The 25,241-nt window shown below is 43.7% G+C and overlaps 1 protein-coding gene across 2 annotated transcripts in view; it reads left to right on the forward strand.

The window, feature by feature from the left end:
• The first annotated feature begins 1,902 nt into the window (after positions 1 to 1,902).
• The window catches only part of CNTNAP2 (contactin associated protein 2), a 3,301,953-nt gene continuing 3,278,614 nt past the window's right edge, over positions 1,903 to 25,241 (forward strand). Inside the window, exon 1 of one of the 2 annotated variants that reach the window (XM_069648309.1) lies at positions 1,903 to 2,755. In XM_069648309.1, coding sequence (XP_069504410.1) covers positions 2,668 to 2,755 — 88 coding nt within the window. In that variant the 5' untranslated portion in view covers positions 1,903 to 2,667. The remainder of the gene's footprint in view (positions 2,756 to 25,241) is intronic. The other variant, XM_069648308.1, reaches the window with a different exon arrangement.

Below are 25,241 nucleotides of genomic sequence, written 5' to 3' on the forward strand. Positions count from 1 at the left end.
CTTTAGGAGACAGTCAGCCTCATTACAACCCTTGCGGTAGCCGAGGCACAGCTACCGCCAGAGTTGCATTTTTTTCGTCACCCAGAAATGGGCAATTACTGGGTCATTACGGCCTTGCCGCACCCAGTATTTGCCCATTGCTGGGTGCCGGAAAAAATACTTCCTCATTCCCATTTGAGCCCGGGGAAGCCGGATGCAGAGGCACCGTTATCAGCGGTGCCTGTGCATCTGAAATGCTGTGCTCGCGGGTGCCTTTCATTACGCCAGGTCAGACCTGGCGGAATGAAAGGCACCCGCAAGCACAACTCGGAGTTTGACGGTCCGGATACAACGGTATAGGCAAGATTACTGGTACCGTTGTATCCAGACCGGCAAACTCGTAATGAGGCCCTGTGTGTCTTTTCATTCATTTGTTTTTCAATAAACTCGATACATGTTAATTTCTCTAATTAATTGAACACCATAATTTTATTTACCTCCAATCTAAATTCTCACATGAATATCATATATGTATGCTTACTCTGATTATTTGCAGTGTCTGTTTAGCAGCGAGATTGGCCACCACTGCTAACAACACTGCAAATAATCAGAGTAACCATACAAATATGATATGCATGTGAGAAAATATTTAAATCAAAGTTAAATGAACATTTGGTGCTCAAATAATTAATGAAATGAACATGTATCACATGTTTCCTTTGTGGCAAACAATAATATTTGTACATCTTTTTCGGTGGAATATGAAAAAAAATCTGAGAATGGACATCACGGGTGAGGCCGGGTACTTAAGCTAGTCCTACTATAAGGGTAAGGAAGCACATAACAATTCACCCACAATAGACAAACACTTCAAAAAGTGGTGGACTGATTTACTTTGCCAATGCCGGTTTAAAAGATCCATTTACTGAACCATGCATGAATCCTTTTAAAGTGGAACCTATCACACTTAGATGCTTTGTTCTGAAGCCCATTGCAAGTTTTTCACGTGAACAAGTCAGGATGAGAATTTTAACCATGAGAATTGAAATCTTGAATCTAGAGCAAAACAACGTTTTTCGGCTCATAACGTTAGCATGATTGTCACAAGACCATGCATGACTACAGGCTTGCTGCCGATACGCTACTTCGTTGACAAAACGTGTTTGCCCATTTGTTTTTGCTTGACAATTCCAAAAATAGGTACACTATCTAGTATGGTAAATGTTTAAGAGTGGTAAGGAGTACTATTATTTAAATATTAAGGTGCGGGGGAGGAACTGAGATCCTGGCACAAGACCTCTACAAATAACAAACAAAGAAAGAGAAGATTCAAGCTTTGAACCCTCCCATCCCCTGCACACTGTAAATGTGTTGGATCTACCAACTACTATAACCTAAAGGTACTGTTTACTGTAGATAAACAAAAAATATTCAAGCAAAGAAATTCGAACAAAATTAGTTTTTTGTAAAACACGCAGGTGTATATATTTTGTTTTTTAAATTGTTTGTCATTTGTTTTTGCTTCTCAAAGGAAACTGTTTCCGAGTAAATGTATTTAAAAATAAGACGAGGGCAGTTCTGTGCACAGGCATCCTGTGTAACCTTTATCAAATACGTTCTCATCCCCCTTGTTAATATTACATGAGGAAAAAAATCCATCAGCATATGCTGTTTACTTTCTGCACCCACGTTTGTCGGGCTTTCACTGTAAAGGCAAGTGAGCAAGCACCAGCGGGTGCACGGTAGAGTAACACTGGACCAGGGGAGGGCCAAACCATTGTGGATGGGGGTCGAAGAGTCGGGAACAGCAGAGACATATCTTGTGTTGCTAGTTTAGCGGTTAGGTTCAGCACCCTGGAGAGCAGCCTCCCCCTTGCATTGCGCAGGCGGCTGCGGGTGCACTGCTGAGGATGGCAGAGCGGGCCGCAGACCTTTGACGCCTCTGCTTCCCCATTGGTGTGTCGGAGTTCAAAGGGGCCGCTCTCCAGGTGCTGCAGCTAAAGCGCTCCGGAGCAGGGACCAGGAAGTGAGCGCTGCCCGAGGTGCTCTCGGCGAGGGCGCTGTTCCCTTCCTGAGTGCTGAAATACCCTACAGCTCTCTCCCCGACCGCCCCTCTCCGTGCACGCAGAGTGCTGCACCCCGCTCTCCCGGGCGTGCAGAGGAGCATTTCTCCCGGCACGCAGTGGGTGTGCACGTCTGCCGTGCGTGTCTGTCTGCGAGCGCAGTATAAATAGCGGCTCCAGGAGCCGGGCTTGCAGCAGCCCTCTCTGACTGTCAGTGCGCAGGAGGAGGCGGGCGCAGCTGCAGAGTCAGCAGCAGCAGCACACCACAGGGGCGCCTCGCCATCGCCCCTGAGCCCCTTCATCTGTGCCTGCTCGTGCTTTTTTCACGGCACCTCTTCACCGGTCTTCCTTCCCAGTCCCTGCGTTGGATCCCTGTATACGTGTTTGTTAATTGGATGTGGCCGCACACTTCTGCCAGTCCCTATCCCGGAGGACACTCTGCACTGGCTGTGGCATTACCTGGGCTGGACTGAACTCTGGGACCTGTGGGAAGGCGGAGCCCGCCGAGAAGCAGGGGTCGGGGAAAAGCCAGAGGACTGAGCCCGCCCTCTCCCGCACACAGAGAAGCCGGGAGGCTCGGAGTGGGACCTTTGCGGCACAGCCAGCTCTGCCGGAGAGTGGAGCCATGATTTGGGAGTGTAGAGCCGGGGCGGCTGTGCTTCTCGTGGGGGTCGTGTGCTTCAGTAGAGTACCACGTGCGTCCTCTGCATCCCGTAAGTACCCCATTTATCGCCTTGCATCCTGCAGAAGTATTTCTTGTGTTTGGTGTACACTGACATCCTGCGTTAGATAGCACTGCAGAGAGAGCTCTGCTTCCCAGCCCTGCATGCTGCCGTTTCCTCCGCGGTAAGTTGGTCATGCTCCCTAGCACAGCACGAGGGCCAGCACTCAAACTAAAAGCATTGCTCAGCACTGGGAGCCCCTGTGACGGCTCCCCCGCCTCCCATCGGGGAAGGGCTGATTTGTGAATTAATGGCACCATCTACAGTGCTCGAGTTTGCCGGTCGGGCAGACGCTGGGGACAACCGAGCAATTTCACTGAATAGTAGGTTGCTGAGTCGAGCCTTCTCGGCCAGGCAGGGAAGTAATGCGAGAGAGTTATTTACTAGCGTGATTTATTGATTGAAAAGGACAGCACAATCTAGTGACTACCCGGGAAAGTTGCTGGGCCCTAGGCATTTTCGGGTGATTGTTTGTTAAGACAATATGGGTATATAGTTAGCATTTCTTCTTTAATCTTTAACTATCCACATTTTTCTACTAAAAGTTGACTATGAAGTAGTTGAAAGATTTTTTTAAAATAATAACATACACAGAAAGCTGTGCACCTCGGTCCTGTAAAATGCAACGTATTAAGCAGGTATAAAGGTGTATAACACATTGGATTCTGTGGCGAATTTGAGCAATCTGAGTCGCTGCTCTCAACCAGTTCGCTGGTCACGGGAGAGGCAGCATGTGTCAGTAGGACACTGTCCTGGCAGTCATACATGTGTAAACTGTCCTTGCAGTATTCCTCCATGGTAAGGACTTCATGGAGTTGTACGTTCTTCCTCGGCTGCCTTGCTTGTGTTGGTTCTGCAGGCTGGGACGCCTGTAACTCGGAAGAGCAGAGCCTGTGAACAGATCACAGGCTTAAACTTGCAAGTGCACAGTGCTGGGGTCATGAACTTTATAGCACGTGCCACCTTTGCTAATTATTCATGGACATCGATTGCGCCTGTTAAAACATACCCCAATTAAAACGGTGTAGTGATGTAAAGGTATGCTTTATAATTGGAGTGAATGACATTGTTGTCGACCCCCTGTCTGCCCAGCATGTGAACAGCTGTGATTTTTGAGGTCTGTACTTAAGGGCTTTAAAAACTGGCCTTCTAGCTTTTGCGCCATGGCATGCACATGCGTGTGTTGCGTGAACGGGCTGTAGATCATGTTGCCATGAATGACCAAAGTCCACGTTTTCCCGGCATGGTATAGCAGGCAGCTGGGGAAATATGTGGAATGAAATAATTGTTTTAGCTGAGTTTTAAAGTATGACACCTTACGTCAGGAAAAGCCTGGAAGTTCAACGCACTCTCCAACAGGTGTGTTGTTTTTTTGTATTTAATTTTTAAAAAATTTATTTGCACAATTGTCTTAACTTTTTCATATGGTGCTATTGTGCATGTGCCATGACCATTGCTTGCTCTAAGAAATTCATATTTATTTTGTTCAAAATTTGTTTGGCATAGAGCTCTATAGTTTATCATCTTTTACCCGCCAGACAAAGAAAAAGTACTCGGTCTGTAGAAAGTTTCCAGGTGTTCTTAAACTCAGTGATGGCACAAGCATAGAGAACGCCACTAGCTTTTCTGGTTGACCTCTGTGAACATGTAAAGAGTTGGAGGGTTCATGGTTGTGAGGATAGACTAGCTTTTCTGGTGACCTCTGTGAACATGTAAATAGTTGGAGGGTTCATGGTTGTGAGGATAGCATACGTTGCCTTGACCTAAAATACAGTGGGGACAATTTCCCACCCTATGTCCCAGAAACCACAAAGTGTATATTGTTTCTGGGGTTCCATGTCATTTCACCCCCATACCCCTCTCCTGCACCTATTTTTACTTAGACCCAACCCACCCAACCACTTATCTACCCTCTCCATCACCCCCCCCCCCAAAAAAAATGTTATGAGCTGGCAAACACGTTTAAACTGCAGGCTTTGAAATGCCTGACGATGAAAGAACATCGTACCATTTCTGGATTGTGTAGCATCTCATAAACACTCAAGATTTTGGCCAATGACACCAGTGGACCTAGGATCCACTGGCCATTGCCTATTGTAGTACCACAAAGGTTACAAGTTGCTCTGGGGTTGGAAGCCTTCAGTATGCCGCTCAATTAATGCATGTCTTGTCTTGGGGTAAAGGGCTCAGGCAGATTGCACTGTCACATTACCCTAGAAGCAGTTGCCATATGGAGTATTTTAGTTAATAAACAACGACTAATGGGCCACGATCATAGCAGCCCACGATAGTCCATTAGCAGTAGCACCCTGCTTAGCAGATGAGTGCACATTTCATGGCAATGGCATGGATTGCGTTTTCCGGTAAAGAAGGTAATATGTCTCGCCAAGGAATTAGGTCTTTATTTGCTTCACAGTATTGGATTTGACTTCTGCCACCATGACAGAGAGCCTCTCCAGAGCCTGATTTTTCAAGGAACGAGTTCAAATGAAGGTGGGACATCTAAAGTGGGTTAGAAAAGATGTATGCATTAGGGAATAAGTCCACAGGCTGCCAGGGTGTGTGTGTGTTCCTCTTCTAAACGTTATAAGTGAGACTTCATGTGTAGCACACGTGCAAGTTGCGTAGTAAGGTGTCTCCAGCAATTCAGGAAACTGATGAAAACGTATCTCATAGAGCACCTCAGAAGCTGATTATCGGCAGACCCGCCCCGATGCAGGCAGAGTCTGCCTTCCCTTTCCTAATCTGAATCCCCTCTTGATAGTCGTTTAACTGAATCCTTAATATTCTAGCCTTCTACTTATATTGTTAGTATTTTTAACTGAACCCTTAATATTCTAGACTTGTACTTGTATTTTTAATTATCCTATTTCTGTCACTTCTTGTACAGGGCTCTGTTGCTTCTCAGTTAGGTCTGGATGTTCTAAAACCCGGTATTTACATACACACCTTTGGTGTGCAGAGTTCTTCCCCCACATCCTTTATTTTGTTCTCTGGTGGACAATATATTTGGAGATGTTGTCATTGGGCATCTGAGGTAGCAATTTTGGAAGACTTTGCAGACTGGTGGGAAAACGGGTAAAGCTTTGAGTGGGGGACAATTATTTATATTATAAGCATGTCTTGATTGTCAGCAAGTGAAGGCGTTTTGTAGCTTTGAAAATGTGGTTGTTGAGCTTTGCAACTGATTCGAAGCCTTTTGTCCATACTGTGTGAAGAAGGCAGACAAATGAAGGTTGCAGTAGAAATCGCTTCATTCCTTTTAGAAAATCAAGGCAATATTACACGATGATATTTGCAATGTCATGTGAGAAGGTCTGCATGTCTGGCACTGAATAAGTCACCAATATAAGAAAACAGATGAATGTGAAGCACACAGTATAGTTCTGAGTAGCAGCCATTATGGCGCAGAGGGGTCCCCAGAGAATTTTGCCAACTGAATGGCATAGATGTTGAACCCATGGCCTAAGAGTGGGAGGCGGCAATGCAAGGTGGCTGGAATGCAGTGTTGATTTTGCACCATGCAGTTTTTGCCGGCATCCAATATTGTCCTGTAGTTTCAATATTTTTGTGTAATTGGCATATCGGTCGTAGCTGAGTGGAAAGCTTCCAAGCCAAAGCTTAATGGCATCACTGAGACCTCACAATACAAGAGGAAAGAAAATGCATACAGTGATAAAGATGGACCATAATTGCCTACTAGAATCGTATGAAGCTTCTGGAACAGAAGACCGTCTTGCTGGGAAGGCTGCCTTAATAACCCCTGCACCTTCATTTGCTGTCTGCTGCCTTTCCTTGCTGTAACTTCCTGAAACTCTCATCCCCTGATCATGCCCCTACTCCTCCTTCCTTTGCCCTTCTACACCAACCCTACACCTTTTCTATACTATGAAGCCCCACTTGCAGGCTTGGTGGTGCAGTAGAAAACGCTAATGAATAAATACAGAATTGGCACTCTTGACAGAAGCTCGCTGTGTTTGGCTCGTAATATTGGTGCTTTTTGGGCAAGGCAGATTCAGGTGTCTAGGCATGGACTGGTATCGTTTGAAATACAAATCGGAGGACGTACTTTAAGGCTATCTTTATATATCTGTTAGTTGGGGACTTAAATGAGTTTGATCTTGAAGTTGTTCCCATAGAATTCTTATTGATGGGCAAATCAGACCAAAGTAAGAAAGGTAATGGTGTATCCTAAATCCTGGGGTGCCAATACCATGCTAATCCAGGAGAACCACTGAGCGGAACACAATTAGGAAGTCCCTGGGTAGACTTGAACCATGATGATGAAATAGTTCTAACAACACAACTACTAAGGTTGTAGCTGTGTTAATTAGAAAAGAGCTACTCTAGAAATGATTCTCACCTTTATGGCTGGAGCCTGAAACCTGTGGCTCCCCAGATATTCTGAACTAGTCTGAAACACCTGGGGAGACAAAGGTTGTGGACCTGGGTTTTTTGTAGGAATTGTTTAAAAGAATGAGAATTACTGTCACATAATAAACTATTTAATGTGGTAATTTGAATTCATGCACAAAACACTCTGAGTCTGGGTGTTTTATAGTAATTCTAGAATAATTTATTTATTTATTCAGATTTGTAGAGCACACGCCAGCCCGTGGGCATCGTGGCGCTTGTTACAGACAATGTCTTAGTTACGTAGGATGCAATATTTACATATCATTATAATATTTACAATAGACATGTACACATTAGCAGAGCAGTATATTTACAAGGATTCTTGTAAGTTTCCTATTATTTTGCAAGGAATGAGGTTTTCAGTTTCCTGCGAAAAACAGAGAGTGAGTTTTCCGCTCTAATGTCTGCAGGAAGAGCGTTCCAGGTCTTGGCTGCGATGTATGGGAAGCTTAGACCTCCGGCTTTGGCTTTTTTGATGCGTGGGATGCAGAGTAGGTTGGAGTATTGCGTCCGGTGGGACGGGAGGAGGATGGTTTGAAGATGGTTTCTGATAGAAAGGACGGGGCGGAGAGAGAGAGGCATTTGTGTGTAAGTGTGTGGATTTTGAGAGTGATCCGCTCTTTGACCGGGAGCCATTGGGCTGAGTGCCTGGCATGGGTGATATGCTCTCTTCTTGGGATACTGAGAGCGGCCCGGAGAGCATTGTTTTGCGTGACTTGTAGTCTGTTTAGGTTTTTGGCTGATGTGCCTGCTAGGAGTGCATTACAGTAGTCCAGTTTGGCTCCAATGGTTGCTCTCTCTATAGAGAGGCAGTTGGGTTTGGAGAGGTAGGGCTTGATGGCGTTTATGAGTTTGTTGGTGTGCGCAGATGAGGAGGTGATTGCGCTGACTTGTCTAGTCATAGATAGTGAGGAGTCAAGGTATACTCCCAGAGTCTTTACGGTAGTGGATACGGGGATGATGGAGTTGTCAATGGAGAAGTTAGCGTACAGTTTGTCAAGTTTGGTAGGGTGTTCTGTTGACCTAATATCATGATTTCAGTCTTGTCTCCATTGAGGCAGAGGCCATTAACTGCCATCCATGCCTTGATAGTGGAGTAGATTGTGTGCAGAGCCGTAGCGTCTTCGTTGTATGATCCTGATAGAGGTAGAAGTACTTGTGTGTCATCTTCGTAGTTCGTGTATGTGATGCCGTAAGAGTCGAGTTTGTCAAAGAGGGGCTTAGTGAATAAGTTGTAGAGTGTGGATGCAGTGCATGATCCTTGAGGGACCCCATAGTGGATTGTCGTAGGGGTGGCGTTGGCGATATCCGAGAAGACTTTCATGGCTCTTCCATCTAGGAAGGAGGTGATCCAGAGAGCTGACTCTTTAGAGAAGTTGGCTGAGTGTGTGAGGTGAAGGAGTCTAGAAGGAGTAGAAGAGCAGGCTTGCCTGTGTCCATAATTTGGGTGATCTGGCTCTTCAGATCCACCAGGGCTGTTTCTGTGCCATGTCCTTTTCGGAAGCCTGATTGCCTAGTCCCAAGGATGGAGTGGGTTTCCAGGAATTGTTGGATTTGGCAATGTGCGGCTTTGTCCAGTAATTTCAGGAGGAATGGCACTGTGGTTATAGGTCTATAGTTTGGTTGTAAGGGGTCGAGAGTAGGTTTTTTTAGGAGAGGCCGGACCCAGGCCTCTTTGAGGTTAGCTGGGATGATTCCGGTGATGATTTAATCATTCATTTGTCATAAAGTGGCTGGTTTACATTATATATCAAAACCAACAGGAGATAGGGGTAGCTTGTGTTTCACTCTTTTTATAGACTGATCTTTGCCCTAATACAACACAGGCCCCCCAATAAAAATTTTAAAAAAAGCATGGGGTATGACCTATTATATATACCATTAACATTGCTACAGTACTATTAAATATTATATTGGGCCCAAGTCACTATCTGGTACCTAGTATTTTGGTGGGGATTATTTAAAATACAAAAGAAATATATATATATATATATATGTACATATATATAATGTCTTTCTATGAGTTCATCAACATAATCGTATATACAGGGCCGTTATCGCAGGCCTTGTAATATATGCATGTATCCCTTCTTAGACCCCTTGTGTAGGGGAACGCTGTCTTAAAAATGCCACTGGCCCGTAGAGGCAAGGCTTTCAAGGGGCAGATTTTGTATTTTGGTGTATGGTACATCTCTAAAGATGATCTGAACTTTGAAATGTTCACATTTTACTTTTATTTAAAACGCCACCATGTATCAATTTTATATCACATCTACAGGAATTTGTATGAGACCTAAGATTTATTATTCTATCTGGTAACAAAGCAACAGCTCTCACTATATCATTATGCAAACTGCACAAAAATATCCCAAGCTGGACCTTAAATTGACCATTGTTATTAAATATGGGTATTTACGATCATATGCAAACTCTTATTCAGGTATATACTGACTGCAATGCTAGTTTGAATTGTATTTGTGAGCTGTGGTGTATCTTGAGGTCACGTGAGGCTATTCAATTGGAAAACAGGTTGTCCTAAGCAAATAAAGGTTCACACTATTATGGTCTGGTGTAAGTATAAGCACTCAGGGACTAAATAATAAAGAGGGGTGTTGTAATGAATCATTATTGATATGCAATATTATCAAACATACTGATTTGTGTATTGTACCCTGTTGAGCAAGTAAGCAAGACACAAAGTGGCTGCTGTTTTAGGATAAACACTAATCCGAACCAAGTTCAACACATAAAAACATTATAGGCACTGTCACCACTACAGACGATGATAATACAGGTGAGTTTTTATTTTAGGCAAATATGTCCATCACTAGGAAATACAACTAACTTGAAATGGGATTTATGTTTGGAAATATCAAAATGTTTCTACCGAGGCAGCTTTATGTTGGAAAATTGGGTTATTGACAATAAAGTTAGCAAGTACTTTTCTCAACTGGAAAAAGTAAAGTTAGAAGTTTTTATAACGTTTTTGTAAAGAAGTAGCCACAATATTGACTTAGTTATCAAATGTGTCTTGTCTGTTTTTAGACATCTGTAATACTGGAATGCAAAATAATCAGTCGTTTCTATGGGAATAGGCAACGCATTTGGAGATTGTGATTCTTAACATCTGATTCCACTGCTAAATTAGACCCTAATAATTGTGTTTTTCAGCAAATAGATTAAACTATCCCATCCAGTCAATAGTCCAGCAAGGGCAATGGCACTTTGTGCCTCAATGGGATCTTATTTTAACAAAACTATCTGGTTTGGTTTTAATGGGCAAAGGCTTCCATGAGGAAATCGATCTCATTTTGAATAGCTTCGAGGGTGCAGGAAGAGTTTTTGCGGAAGGTCCTTGTCGGTGGGATTTAGTGCGAATTTAATTAATTTGCTAATCCAGATGACAGAGCCCTATGAAATGGTCCACGGCAAGAAGCTTTACAGATAAGCAACATATGAGGCACGTTTACTCCCTAAAAATAGGCAAATGCTCCCAAAACAAAAAATGTAGTAGAAATAGTCGCACATAAAATGGGAAACCGCAGATACACAGGAGCAGATACAGGAGTAGATACACAGGAGCCAGCCCTCTTCTGCTTTCAAACACACAGTTCCATGACCGCAGGTATGCCTGCTGTCCATGGTATCAGCAGAGCAGCGTCACCCGAATCATTGCTGCCTAATTTGAAGAGAAACTTTAAGGGGAGTGGGTGGTCTAGTCATCTTTGCATGAATGCACGTGTAGCAAAGTATGGATCACAAAAACGCTCTGTATTGCAGTTACAATGTTTATTTACTCGCTTGGAGTTGCATTCTTGCCCCCCTAAATCATTTTACTTCGAACTACAAAAATACAAACTACAATGCTCACACTGAAAATCTTATTCAGAGCCAGCACGGTGAGCCTGGCATGTGTCCTGTGTTGCCTTGCATTGTTGTCTATATTTTGTAACCTCTGGATCTTGAGGTCAGGTGGGAAGGCTATGAAGGGGTTTTGTTGTGGGGAATGCAACTGCAAACTTGCTCTCGAATGTGGTCATGCGTTCACCTTTGCGCATGAATACAACAAGGAATAGCTGGCAATGGAAAATGTAACCGGGAACCGGGCCATTTCGCGATTTGTCACGTCATGACATGGACATGTCCCACATGCTGGCACGATACACTGCTGGCAACAATGTATCTTTTTTTTAATTAATAGTTGTTTTTAGCTGATTATTCAACTTTACAACAATTTAGAAAGGAATAAAAGGAAACAAAGCAAATATTACATTTCCATTAAGAACAATTGCAATGCGATGTACAAATTCTTTATAAAAGAAGAAATAAAATCAGATCCAACAAACATAGGAAAGGAAAATAAGAGTGAAACATCTTAAACACGCCACATTAAATCATAAATCATATACTAAGCAGTGCCTCCAAAAATCATATAGTCAGAATGTATCTCACTTTCCTGTGGATAGTCGAACACCGCCTGTGCATTTTCGGAAATGTGCTTACGTAAGTAACGTAAGGCTGCATCGGTGGATGGTGCTACAATGATCAGAAATGGAAGAAGTTACATGTATCTTTCATCGGCAGCATCAACATGATAATGTCTGAGAGTGCCTCAATGTATCTTAATGTCTCAGGGTTTATGCCTGTATGTTCATGGGTGTTTAACCCTTAAGTGCAATCTCTTTACATAATGTATATGGGGCATACATTACAAAGGATATACTGTTTAAACAATTACAATGGGAAGTGAAATTTCAATAAATCTGCGTCTGGTACCACTATAGAGTGTGATATTCCTGTAATGGGGCAGTGCCTCTCAAATGGCCACCAGTGGTAAAAACATTTACAGCCGGTGGTAATCCACGAAAACAATCTGTCAAGCCCCAAATCAATGGTAGGCAATCTGCGGCCATCCAAATGTGTTGACCTACAAATCCCATGATCCCTCACTGTTGACTCTGTTGGATAGGGCGGAATTGGGGTTGTAGGCTAAAACATTGGGGGGGGGGCACAGATTGCCCACCACTGCCCTAAGCGAAATGTGGATTTGGATTATGCACTCAGAGCACTGATGTGGCGTCACCTTAGATCACCGAACAGCTGGGAACATGTAAGGGGATTGCGTATGTGCACACGTCTGGTAACCGTAATTCACGTATTCATTTTATCTCCATAGGTGCACCTTTTGGAGGACTCAGTAAAGGGTGCATTTTTGTCTTCCTGGTGCATGATGGTTGCGTTGAGTCATAGGTGCACAGTGAGTTAATAATGGCATGTAGGATCTTGCAAGTTAATTGCTATGCAAACGGAATCGAGAGATACCAGTCGATGTTTGGTGGAACGTTTGTGTCATGAACAGAGCAAGCATGTCAATAGAAGCTTTATATATTTTCTTATCTTACGTACCATATAAATAAGTATCATACCGTGCCGCGTGTCTTTCAAATGGGCAGGGGCAATTGAGTATGCATGCCAGGTCATCTTTTCTGGTAGGCTACTTGACCTAAGCTGTACTTGCCTGCACTTAGTTGCAAGGCTCCATGAGGAGGCCCAACCCCCTTACATTACTATTCTTAATGGCTGCTCTATTTTATGATGCATTGAAAAAATGAACACATATATACAACACATTTCAAATTAATTGAAATAACAATTACATACACCCGCTTAGGGGATTTAAGAGCTGTGGAACACACACACTGCTTTGCAGATTTGTAAAGAGGACCATTTTATGGCAGATATGTTGTAAAAAACTGTGCCATCAGTTATATTGATTGAAAATGCAATTATGGTTTCTTGTAACTGAAACTACATTACATGACGCGTAGTCACTTGCTACTTCAACAAACATGTTTTGATAAAAACATTACTTTATAGACTTCTAGTTAATTAAAAAAAAAGGATTTGAAAGCCATATTCAGCATGCAGATGCACTCTAGGGGCAGTGTGACGTGACATGGTCACACGTGCTATATATTAAACGCGTGCCGTGGAGTAACTGGGCTTGGGGATTACTGTTTTGCCGTAAATTGGAATGCAGGGCTAGAATTGAATGCACACTCTGGGCCTGATTTCCAAAAGTGTTTTGCAATGGGGAGAGCTTCTGAGTAAATCGGCCCCAGTGAGTTGTCTTGACACTCCGTGCTACATTTTGGGCCTAGTTCACAGAAGCGTTTTATAATGGCAACGCCCCATTGGCGAACGCTCCGTGAATACGGCCCCCAGTGTCTTCCCTGCAAAGGTAGATTCTCCACTCTCGAAAGGAGCGCTTCGCCATCCAAACACATGGGGCCTGATTCACAGAAGCGCTTAATAATGGTGCAATCCCATTGGAAAAGGTTCTGTGAATCAGGCCTACTATCGGTGTCTTTCAAAAGTGGAGAATGCCATCCCTTCTGGGCACGTCATTGAATTCAGAAGTAATATGAAGTGATTAGATTTAAAAGTGTAAAAAGTGTAATGGGTCTGCAACACACTATACTAACAAGCATTGGCAAAGCCAAACGTTTTTGCTTTGGGCGTGGCAGTGGTGCAACCCCCCTGCAGTGCACTGGCCTTGTAGTCTGGCTGCCCACAGGGGAGCACAGCACTCGGCACAGGACTATGTAGACACCAGTCTGGGGGTGCCCTTTTGATTTTGGGCCATCAGGGGGTGCCATAAGCCGAAACTATTGCACTCGAGTACATCCAAGTAGAAAGGACATATGAGGAGGGACACAAAGGTTGTAGGTGTTTGATTATTTTCCCACTCATTGACTGCCCATGGCCATGCTAATCCCTGTGGCCATTCCCACCCACTTCCTGCCCTTCCCCATCCAAGCCTCATCCTCCTGGGATCTCTTTGTGCAAGCATTATCAAGACTTGCCATTAAATCTTGTGCTTGAAATGCCAGCAAGTGTATTTTTTCAAAGCCGTCTTCAGAGAGTTTTCAGGATTCCAAATTAAGATTCGATGAGCAGGAGCTAAAATCAGGCCCTGGGTGTCGGTTATCGCCCACTAGGCAGGAGCTACTTTTGGGGAACCAGGAGCGAGTACACCACACACTCAAGAAATACCTACTTTTTTTGTGTGACCCGAGGAATACTGTAGAGCCAGATCACCTGCCTACCCACGTGTGCGACTAAACGGGCTCTTTGTAAAATAGAAGGAAACACAGGAACACCCTTGTGCAGCACAGAAAGCAATGATACAATTTGTATTTATTTGAAGAACAGGGATGTCGTTTTCGATCAGAAATGTATGGCTGGTCGAGGCAATCCTGCAAAGGGTGCCTGTACAATAACACACAGATGAAAATAAGTGGCAGGCCCATTTATGAGGGTGTAAAAAGTGGGGCATATACCAGGGACAAAACAAACAGAACACATTATATTGTGGTGGTCGCCGCACTATAGGGAGTATCGAGTACTATAGGAAACCCAAAAAATGAATTGTTAATAACTTTTGACTTGTATGATGGATATGGTTGAAACTTTACAAACAAAATGGTACTTCTGGGCCCCCTAAACATGCATCGTGACCTAGTGGGTATAAAAGAAACATATTGGGAGAACATACAGTAGACAGAGCCAAAGGCTATAGCTAGTGGCCCGTAAAAAAATGATGGTATAACAAATTCACTGAAAAAACTTTAGATAAAGTGCAGTTCAATTGACTAGATTTAATGCAACAAAATCCTTGAAATTCAGCGGATGTTGGAAGTCTTGACCAGCTTAACTCAGTGCGTTCCTATTGCAAAAGCCCATGAGCACATACATATTATAAGAGAAGGGATTCACAATGACATACAAAATGCCATTATGGGGGGCATCAATGGGAGCGCACTGAGTTACGCTGTTCATGACTATATTTTTCTGTGAAAATATGTATAACACAGTTGAAAAGGAACTATTAACCTAGTGGGGGCAAGTTCAACTAAATAGGAGTACTATTTAAAAACTATAAAATTACATTATTAAGCATCACTTGAGACAGTTGTGTTGTCAAATAGGGAGGTTGGGGGAGGACAGGAGAGCTCCCTCTTTAGCAAGTAAGTGCAAGGCATAAATTAGTTTTCAGAAATTGACTAGCAGAGTTTGCTAAATTAACTTCTATTGTTTTGCAAACAGACTGATTTGATTAGCAAGCTTGTACTAATATTGTTAATGTCACCAGGGGTTATTTGTACCGTCTACAGAAAATGAGCAACAATACAGCATTTTTGCATACAGTTGAAATATGACAATAGTGAGAACAGTTATGACTTGCAAATTCATTAAAATTCAGCTAGACCTGCAGGTCACGTAACTTAGTTTACCCATTCAACCTAAGAGAAATGCACTCAACCGATAGCAACGGAAGACAACAAATGCGATATCTGTAAAATGGTGCATATGACTACAAACGCGCTTTATGGTCAGCACACTGCTGCCACCCAGAGGCCAGTTATGCACAGTGAAACTTTTATTTGACATTTAATGAAAACAATGCAAAAGGTAAATAAAAGTTTTAAACATTCCTTACAAATGGTACTCACCCTTCATAAAATTTACTTGACTATGCGACTGGGCGAAAAGACTTTGCGAGCCGTGGATGAGTGTCTGTAAAATGTAAAGGGTTAGCTACATGAAGGGACAAAAATAGATATGATAATAAAAAGGCTCTGAAAACAGTTCGGCCAGCTGCCTCCTGCAGATGCTAAGATATAATGCAATCATAATTATAAAGCGCATTGAGCTCTGGATGTGCAGTAGATCTGTAGATGTAGCATCTGGATGGAAATATTGATAACTACTTTGCCTAAACATCTAGTTAGCTTTGTGTATTCATTATGTAAGAGGAAAGAAAGTAGGAGACTACGCAGAGTGGATGGCGCAGCAAGCAGGGAACTGGGCAAACTAGGTGTAACATTGCAGTTTGTGGTCATTTCGCTTTCAGGGTAGCTGCTATAAAGCAAAAGGCTGATACAATAGAAAGTCAATGAGTATGGTATCAGCTCATGGGTCGAGCACCAGTTGCGCAAATCTGTACAACCAGCAAGTTACAGAACTAGGTTTGCCATCAAAAGCATTTGATCGTGCCATCATGTACATTTTCAAAAGTGTTCACTTGTCAATATGATGCATCTTCATCAACAAGATTCAACATGAGATTTAGATACACTAACCTAATATTTACTGCAATGCATGGAGACAATGCAGTGTTTTACAGGGTCAATACTATAATTGTGCATTTTGTGACAATTTACGTTTGTAGGAATGGAATTGCATGAGTGTCTTTTACAAAAATATAAAGTTAACATACTAGTCTTTGCTACACAAGATAATAGTTAGCTTAATAAATGTATCACTAAAACTATCATCCCGATTACTTCTGGTTTGCAATCATTTGAAAAAGAAAAAATTCAATTTGTGCGTAGCACTCACGCTCAGGCCTTTGTCACTTAAGAGTGGAGGAGATGATTGCTGCTGCACTTTCTCTCCATTAGCATTTGAAGTGAACAGAGAAAAGAGAGGGAAGAGAGCACTGAGGGTGAGAGAGGAATGCAGGGCTAGCTGTGCTTTGATTGAACATGTCAACTTAAATAGCAAGCTTTGTTAAACAAGTGTCAATTTGATTAGCAAACCTACAGAAATGCATAGCAAATTGCTATGTGACACTGCTTATTTTATGCTTTGAAGTGAAGTTTAACCCAATATTTGTAAAGTTCCACAGTTGGGTGGGCTTTGTTTGCCATGGGCAGCAGGTTCCAGTGGAGGGAGTAGGAAGAGGTGTAAGCAAGCAGAAGCCCAGGGAGCGTATAGGATGGGGAGGTCAAGCGCAGAGAAGAATCGGAGGTAATGAGATGGTGAGTGAACTGAAGTACAACCAGACGGCTACTGAGGGGCAAGACCATTGATCGTTTTGTAGGCTAGGAGAAGGAACTTGAAGAGATCCCTTGTGCATGGAGTACCAACCAGCATTTTTTCGGTAGGTGGACGTGGGGGGGGGGATCTGTGTAAGTTGTAGAGTCTGGGTAGCAAAGTTGAGGACTTTGTCTAGAGAGAGGAAGCCGTAGAGTGGTATGGTCAAGGAGTAGGCTTGAGAAGTAGTCGAGTTTGCTGAGCAGGGGAGTGGAGATTTGTAGAGTGGTTAGTAAGAAAAGGACACAATTTCCAGATGTTGCAGACGAGCAGTAGAGCCAGTGGTACTGATGAATCGTTGCAGTTGTAGGTGGCTATCAAAGAGGACCCTAACATTGTGAGCCTTTGGTGAGGGAGCAAGAAGATCAGGCAGGAAAGAGATGAGAAAGTAGAAGGGAGGAATGGCATAGGGGGCTAGATGACTTATGTTTTAAAAGAGTTTGGAATGAGGCAGAGGAGAGCCATCCAGTGATGAATTAGTGATAGCTAATAATCCGTTCTCAGATGGCTGAGGCAATGGAGAGAAATGAGAGAAATATTTAAGTGCCATCAGCAAAAAGGTGACCGTGAAAGCCAAAGATGAGTTGTCTTCCTAGGCAAGAGGTGTACAGGGTGAAGAGAAAAGGTCTGATTCTTTGGGGATGCCGACAGGGAGAGGGGTGGGTAAGAGGTTTATGAGAACAGATTTTTGAAAATCAAAGTCGAGGAGAGCGAGTAGGAGAGTTGCGTGGTTGACTGCATCGAAAGCGTCAGGAAGGTCTAAAAGGATGCATATAGAAGAGTTTGTAGTGCTGAGCATTAGAGAAAAAGTTGGAAATGTGCATGCCTGCAGTCTTGGAGTGTTTACTGCGGAAGCCAGATTGAAGTGAATCGCCAAGGCCATAATCCTAAAGTACTTAGTGATCAGGTCAAAGACCATTTGCTTAATGACTTTAAAATTATGGGAAGGAGAGAAACTGGGTGGTAGTTTGCTGGGACAGTTAGGTCAGCAAAGGGCTTCTTCAAAAGAGGTAAGACGGTTGCAGATTTAAAGGAGGCAGGGAAGAGTCCAGCTGGGAGAGAGAGGTTTAAGAGCTCTGAGATCTGGGCAAGTGATTGAGACTCTGTCTTTGACCATTTGGGGAGCAAAAAGGTATATAAGAGCACACGATGGGTTGGCACAGCAAAGGATAGGTGTTAAGTCAATAGGAGAGGTAGGGGAGAAGTAGATGATAGTAGAAGAGGTAGTGGGAGAGATGGAGAACAGAAAGAGGGTTGGGTTAGGGAGAGAGGAGGACCGTCATGAATTTTAGAGCTTTAAGAGGAAAGGTTGTGAGTCATTAGCAGAAAGGAAAGAGGTGATGAATATTGGCTTGGGAGGTGTGAGCAAAGATTGATGGGTAGATGGAAGTTTGCAGAGTGGAAGAAGATTAGGTTTGTGAAGTAGCAGGAGTTTGCAAGAGTCTAGTTCAGATGTTAAGGCAGCAGGGGAATCTTGGTATGTTAGGAGTGGGGTAAGTGTCCATAATTCCATAATAGAGGTGGATTTATCACTTGTTTGATGGACAAAGAGTGAGCGAGCCCTGCCTTAGCCTGGTGACACCTTCTAAACCTCTTTGTACCAGCCACACACGCGTACACTCATCCCTTTTTGCTGGGAGTCTGGTGAAGTGGAATAACAAAGAGCAGTCTTAAGTGCTTGTTCACAGGACCCCAGCTAAACATTTGGCATGGCTCATGGGGGCCCATTTCAGTATGAATGTGCCCCCTTGCCTACAGTTGGGGGGGGGGAGGATACATTCTGCTTCTTAAAAAAAAATGCTCTTTTATCGCCTTAAAAATTCACAATAAATCAAATAAATACATCTGAAGAGGCAGGCAACCAGAGTGGTGCTCAAAAACTAAATTGCCACTAACAAAAGTTAGTATTTGGTCTGCCAGCAAGGTATTAAAGTAGATGAAGGTACTAAAGTAGATGAAACCAGTGCAAAAGAGGTGATAACATTGCTGGATGTTGGGTGCTATCAAAAGTCAGTCTGTAACCTACTGCAAAGCGCACATTTAAAGTCTTCAGTTAAGGTGACAGCAGCCTTTAACATGCACACAAGGCACAAAAACACATTTAATGCCATGAAAGTAAGAAATATTTTGCTGTGTAGTAGACAAAATAGGGGCAGCTGCTTGCCCCCGCCCCCACTTCCCTGAGGCTCTTGGAACACATACACAGAAAAGCACAATCACAACACTGTGGGACTGTTAGGCATAGAAGGCACTGATATGTTCTAATTTGCCTTTCCGGACCTGTCTGGCAAAAGATATGCAGAACCCTAATTTGCATGCTATGGATTGACATGATCAGAAGTGACATTACAGTATATAACATTACAAACGTTAGCATTCCCTAGTGTTATCAGCACAAGCAGTTCAGTACTCTAGGACACCATTGGTAAAGACAAGACGTTTCACTTGTAAGCCAAGAGAATAATGTGAGAATAATGTGCTGTGCAATATAAAAATATTCACTATCATTAATATGCAACAACTCATAGTTAGTAGTTTACATGAGGGCTTTTCTTTAATCGCAAACTAAATAACTTCTAGCTATACTCAGTGTCAGCTGATCAGGCACAGTGCGATTACATGATTTGCCCACAATCACACAATTCGTTAAAGGGGTGAAATCAGTATTTGGACTCAGGCTGTTATTAAGCACTTGACTACATATCTTCCCAGTGGTCGGTCACAGATATTTTTTTAAGGTTGAGTTTCCAAAAACAAAATCATTCTTTTTTATATTAATGACTTGAAAACTACACAAATCACATAAGGAACATACCTGACATTATATACAATGTTATAGAAAGAGGACAAGGAAAAAGACATGCATGGCTTCATATTCGCCCCCCTGAATGCATGTTTGGAGTAGAGGTCTGCAAGGAAATGTGGACCTAAAAACAAGATCATTTGGTTTTAAAAAAGGTATTCACAATGAAAGAGAATTCAACATAAGTTAATGCGCTTGAGCCATTATTTTACACAGCATTATACTCTCTTTCCGTTATCACCCACCAAATGCATCTTCTAAGGGACCACCGTCCTTACCAAGGAGCTTCTGTGTCTGGATTATCAACCTCTAATCGGTTTATTGAAATGAGGTTTTCACAAAGCTGAACCTGGGGCTGCTGTAGGAGTAGTGGGAAAGGCGATGTGTTTCCCTGCGCTTTGTACAATCACATGAAAAGTGTGAGCTGCAAAGACTTTGGACAGCTGATCCTGCATCAGAGGAGAAAAGTCAGGCCTTATTCCTGTCCCGAGTTGGCTGTTTGTGAGACACAGGACACGGGCCATGAAATTGGGACGGCCTGCAAAATGCTGGATGGTTGGCCACTCGACAAACACGCCCAGCCCTGTTCCCAACCTTGGGTTTCATCTGGGCCATTACTGCTGCCTAACTTAAAAAACCGATATGGCTTATTAGAGAGTACCCTGCTGCCAGATAGATGGACTCGCAACTATGTTTTGGATCAGAGGTGCAGAAGTTAAACGCAGCCTCTGCTGTAATGTTGTGCAACAGCAGCTATTAAAAAGGGGACATGTGACCTTTGAACTTGCACTGTGCCAATGGAGAGCAGGAGCTGCGGATTGGGGGCTGATGCAGCAGGACACAGGTAGGCACTTGCGTTTGGCATGGGGCTTTAGGAGAGGGTGGGATGTGATCAGCAGACCACCATTTCTGAGATCAAATTACCTGCATCATTTTATTTAATAATCAAAAAAGCTATATTTTTCCCATCCTCACCAGACAGGAATTCGCCACAGTAACACTTTTACATTCTGCACATCACCACTGTAGTGCTCTTAAAGCACCGAGCTTTACCCCTGTAGAGTTAACTTGTGCAGAGAAATGAAAACATAAGGATGAGCGATGGTGATCATTAGGCACAAACAAGTCCAACACACAACACAACTAATAAACTGCTGGTGCCAGATTATGGTATCTTTTTTGTGACTCGGGCGCCAGTTATTTTGTGGAGTGCAAGTGCTCACATTTTGTGATATTGCATGGGTATACTGGCGCACGGTGTTTGCAGCTGGTTACATTAGGACTCCATTGCCCACATTGCAGTGTGCTGTCTAAATAGGAGCCAGCACAGCTGAGCTGTTATGCAACTGCTTGGATGACGCAAAGGCGGCAGTGACGTTATCAGCAGAGATCCAGAAGGCTTAGCTTTCAGTGCTCAGACATTGCGTTATATGAATTGTCGACGAAACGTCCTTTCTGGTGTGGCTGATGCTGCAACACGTGTGCATCTATAGTGATAAGAAGATAACCCTTAAGCTCAGGTATAATGACACCTAATATTTAAAGTGAAAATCTACATTTTGGTGTGTTGCTGGCGCTCCGACCAAACCAATTGTAACGTCATTTGCGTCTAAATATGTATTCGGACCAGAATTCCCCTTCCTGTCAGTCGAGAGCCTTCTGTCAGTGCTTATATATCAAAAGATGTCACGCTAGAAAGAGAGTAGCGACATCGCCTGACCCCTTTCTTGAGACAAACTTCATGTAGCCTTTAATATTGGCTCACATCTGACAGTGCATGAAGAAAAAGAAAAACCCTTTTCCAGGAATGACAGCAAATGTAGAGAACCTTGGTTTCTAAGCCCCTGTGCCCAGTAGCATTCACGTTCATTAATTGCATCCCAGTGACTTATCAGCACACTGCTTGTTTGACAGCATTTGGATAGCAGCATAGTCCCTCATGCTCGATACCCTTCTTAGGGGGTGATGCTGGCCATGGGGCATCGTACCAGTTCCCGTATCAGATGCTATGGGACACCAGCATTAGGAGGCCCAGGGCCTCGGAGGGTGGAAGGGTGGAAGGGTGGGGGCTGGCCATGGGACATTGTACCAGCCCCACCATGCAGTGCTATGGGACACCAGCACTTGGGAGGCTTCGGTGCCTCAGTAGGTGGCAAGGCTGACCTGGCTGACTCAGGCGTGCTCGTCTGGCTGGTCGTGTAGGAGGCCCCATGATGCCGAGGCCTGCAGGCCCCTTGTATTCAGGGCAGGCACAATAAAGGACACACACACAGATTAATTAGTCATGGTGTCCGCAGCTGTACTGCCCACACGTGCCTGCGGACTCCCTTTTATTATCTTGGGCTATGACGTAGTCAAGGCCCATCTTAAAAGGACAACACAGTATAAAGGTACACACCCCCTTAAAGGGGAAACACATATCGGATGTCCACTCCATAACAACCCTCAGAGAGTATAGACAAGACTTCTTCACGTTTCAGCAAGGCACCTCCTCTCCCCACCCGCACCCTTGTCGGAAGCAGCTGATTAACAATGTCTGCATTGCCCACAGGAGTAGAAATGGGAGTTGCTAATCTCAACTGATCCCATTTCACATATATTCATGAATAGAAAGTGAAACGGCATATGAATCACGTTTCTCCTTGAGCCTCCATAAATACTTGAGCACAGATTGTATTGCCTTCTGATGAATAGACATCCCGAGATCAAATCCAGGTTAGTTCCTAATTCTTCCAAAACATTCGAAATTGTGGAATGATAGCAATGTGTAAGAGAGAGGTTCTTCAATATATTTGATATAACCATCTTACCTCTGTGCTGTTTTAGATAGTGCTTAATATTGTATCAATGATTTTCTGATCTTCTGAAAGACTTTAATTTTACTGACCAAAATCTGTAGTCCACTTAAAGATGGCCACTCCATTTCCATGCCTCAAGTCCAGTTAACATTATTAAGGGTCGTCAGTGGGTGTGGTTTAGGGGTTAAGGTGCACATTGATTTTTAGTCTGTTCATGGGTGTTGAAAGGGTGGTTACATAACCAAGGACATTTGAAGGCCTTGTGTCTCTCCTCCAGGAAGTTTAACCGATTTTAGAGTTATGTATTGCTAATTAATATTTGCCACTACATTGTGGTCAGAACACCTTTACATTAAAGAAATAATGGTGATAGACAATAATGTAATTTCTTTTGCCTTGCAGTGCATTGCTATACATAGACAAAGGATGAAATGCGTTTTCATCAACAAGCTTTTGCCCTGGATTGTTGAAAGAAATTAAGAACATAAAACATAAGTGGACAGTTCTGTGATCCGTATGACTGTTGTAAAAATATATCTAATTCATTTACTTTTGAAAAATGATAATGATTGTCTTCATACATGTTGTAAATTAAGGAATTTACCAATTAAATTGTAATGTGTAGAGAATGGCTTGCCAAATGTTTGTTTAATACACTCTTTGAAAAATAAAATAATGATATTACTAATTTAAATATGTACGTGCTTTTTGATCGTCATACGGGTCTGGCTCATGCTGTGCATGGTGTTGTGCCCCATGGTCGCCTACAGACCACCTTTGAAGTTGTGTTGTGCCCCATGGTCGCCTACAGACCACCTTTGAAGTTGTGTTGTGCCCTATGGTCGCCTACAGACCACCTTTGAAGTTGTGTTATGCCCTATGGTCGCCTACAGACCACCTTTGAAGTTGTGTTGTGCCCTATGGTCGCCTACAGACCACCTTTGAAGTTGTGTTGTGCCCTATGGTCGCCTACAGACCACCTTTGAAGTTGTGTTGTGCCCTATGGTCGCCTACAGACCACCTTTGAAGTTGTGTTGTGCCCTATGGTCGCCTACAGACCACCTTTGAAGTTGTGTTGTGCCCTATGGTCGCCTACAGACCACCTTTGAAGTTGTGTTGTGCCCTATGGTCGCCTACAGACCACCTTTGAAGTTGTGTTGAGTCCCCCCGCTCACAGCACCACCAAGTACACAATCATGCCCATAGCGTCCTGCAAGCTCACCGCTGCCGCCACCACGCTGCTCACCCTCCTCTCCACACTCACTACTCTCAAACTTTATCCTCCCATCCATCCCCTCATCCACACACCACCCAGCCCACTCTTCTACCACAAGCATTTCGCTATTAAGGATATCACACCTGCCATGACAGATGGTACACCCTGTGTAGTAACTCTGCACAGACTAGAAAGACTTAGAGCGCGCACACAGACCCCAGAACTTAGCACACTAGCCATTCCCACGGAATTCAGAAACTATAGGCTGAGTTCCCGCACCACCTCCACACGCTGCCCCCGCACGGAATACCCACACACCCACAGTCCACCACCCACTAACCTAGCCACACCCTGCAATACCACTTCACAGAACATACCAGACACGACCATCACTCACACCTCCACAAGCAAACATCACACACCTCACATCAAATGTGCACTCCTCAATGTCCGATCACTCCCAGCTCATGCCTCTGATATCCATGACATTATAACCAGTAAGAACATTGACCTGTTAGCCACCACCGAAACATGGTTACATGAAGCATCAGGCCCTGCCGTTACACTTGCACTACCACCGGGCTTCTCCATACTCAGACAAGATAGGCCAGATCGAATAGGAGGCGGAGTAGCCCTCATCTACAAAGAGAACCTACAGCTCCGACCTATCAGTCACCCTTCAACCAACAACTCTGACCTCTTATCGGCCAAACTCACATTGTCACCCAACAGCACCATCAACATTCACCTACTATACCGCCCCCCAGGCAATTCCCCAGACTCCCAGGACAACATCTTACACATCCTTAGCAACAACATCAAAAGCTCCACCAAAACCATTCTACTAGGGGACCTCAACCTCGGATTTAATGATCCCAAGGACAAATCTGCAGCCACTCTCACCAAGGAACTCAATGACCTGGGCTTCATCCAAAAAGTAGAAAGTCCTACTCACATCAAAGGCCGCATACTTGACTGGATCGCAGACCATAACTGCCTCTCCTCTATCACCTCCAACTCCTCACTGCCTTGGACTGACCACAACTGCATAGAGTTCTCTATTCCTATCACCAAAAACCTTAAGACTCTGACCCCTGCCAGCGCTGCCCAAGTCAGAAGCTCAAAGAAACTCACAGAGGAGAACCTACGCCCACACCTCAATACCCCAGTGTTAGCCCCCCCATTCGCTAGCGACCCCAACATCCTAGCAGACATATATAAAGATGTCCTCACCAAAGCCATCAATGTAATAGCGCCACTTGAATGGAAAAAAGAAAAGAAATCCTTACACTCCAACTCCTGGTTTACTGAAGAACTGCACTCAATGCGATCCCACAAAAGAGCAGCACTAAAAAACTGGCA

This window comes from Ambystoma mexicanum, chromosome 2q, assembly GCF_040938575.1.
Source record: "Ambystoma mexicanum isolate Mex_15411 chromosome 2q, UKY_AmexF1_1, whole genome shotgun sequence".
NCBI lineage: Eukaryota > Metazoa > Chordata > Amphibia > Caudata > Ambystomatidae > Ambystoma > Ambystoma mexicanum.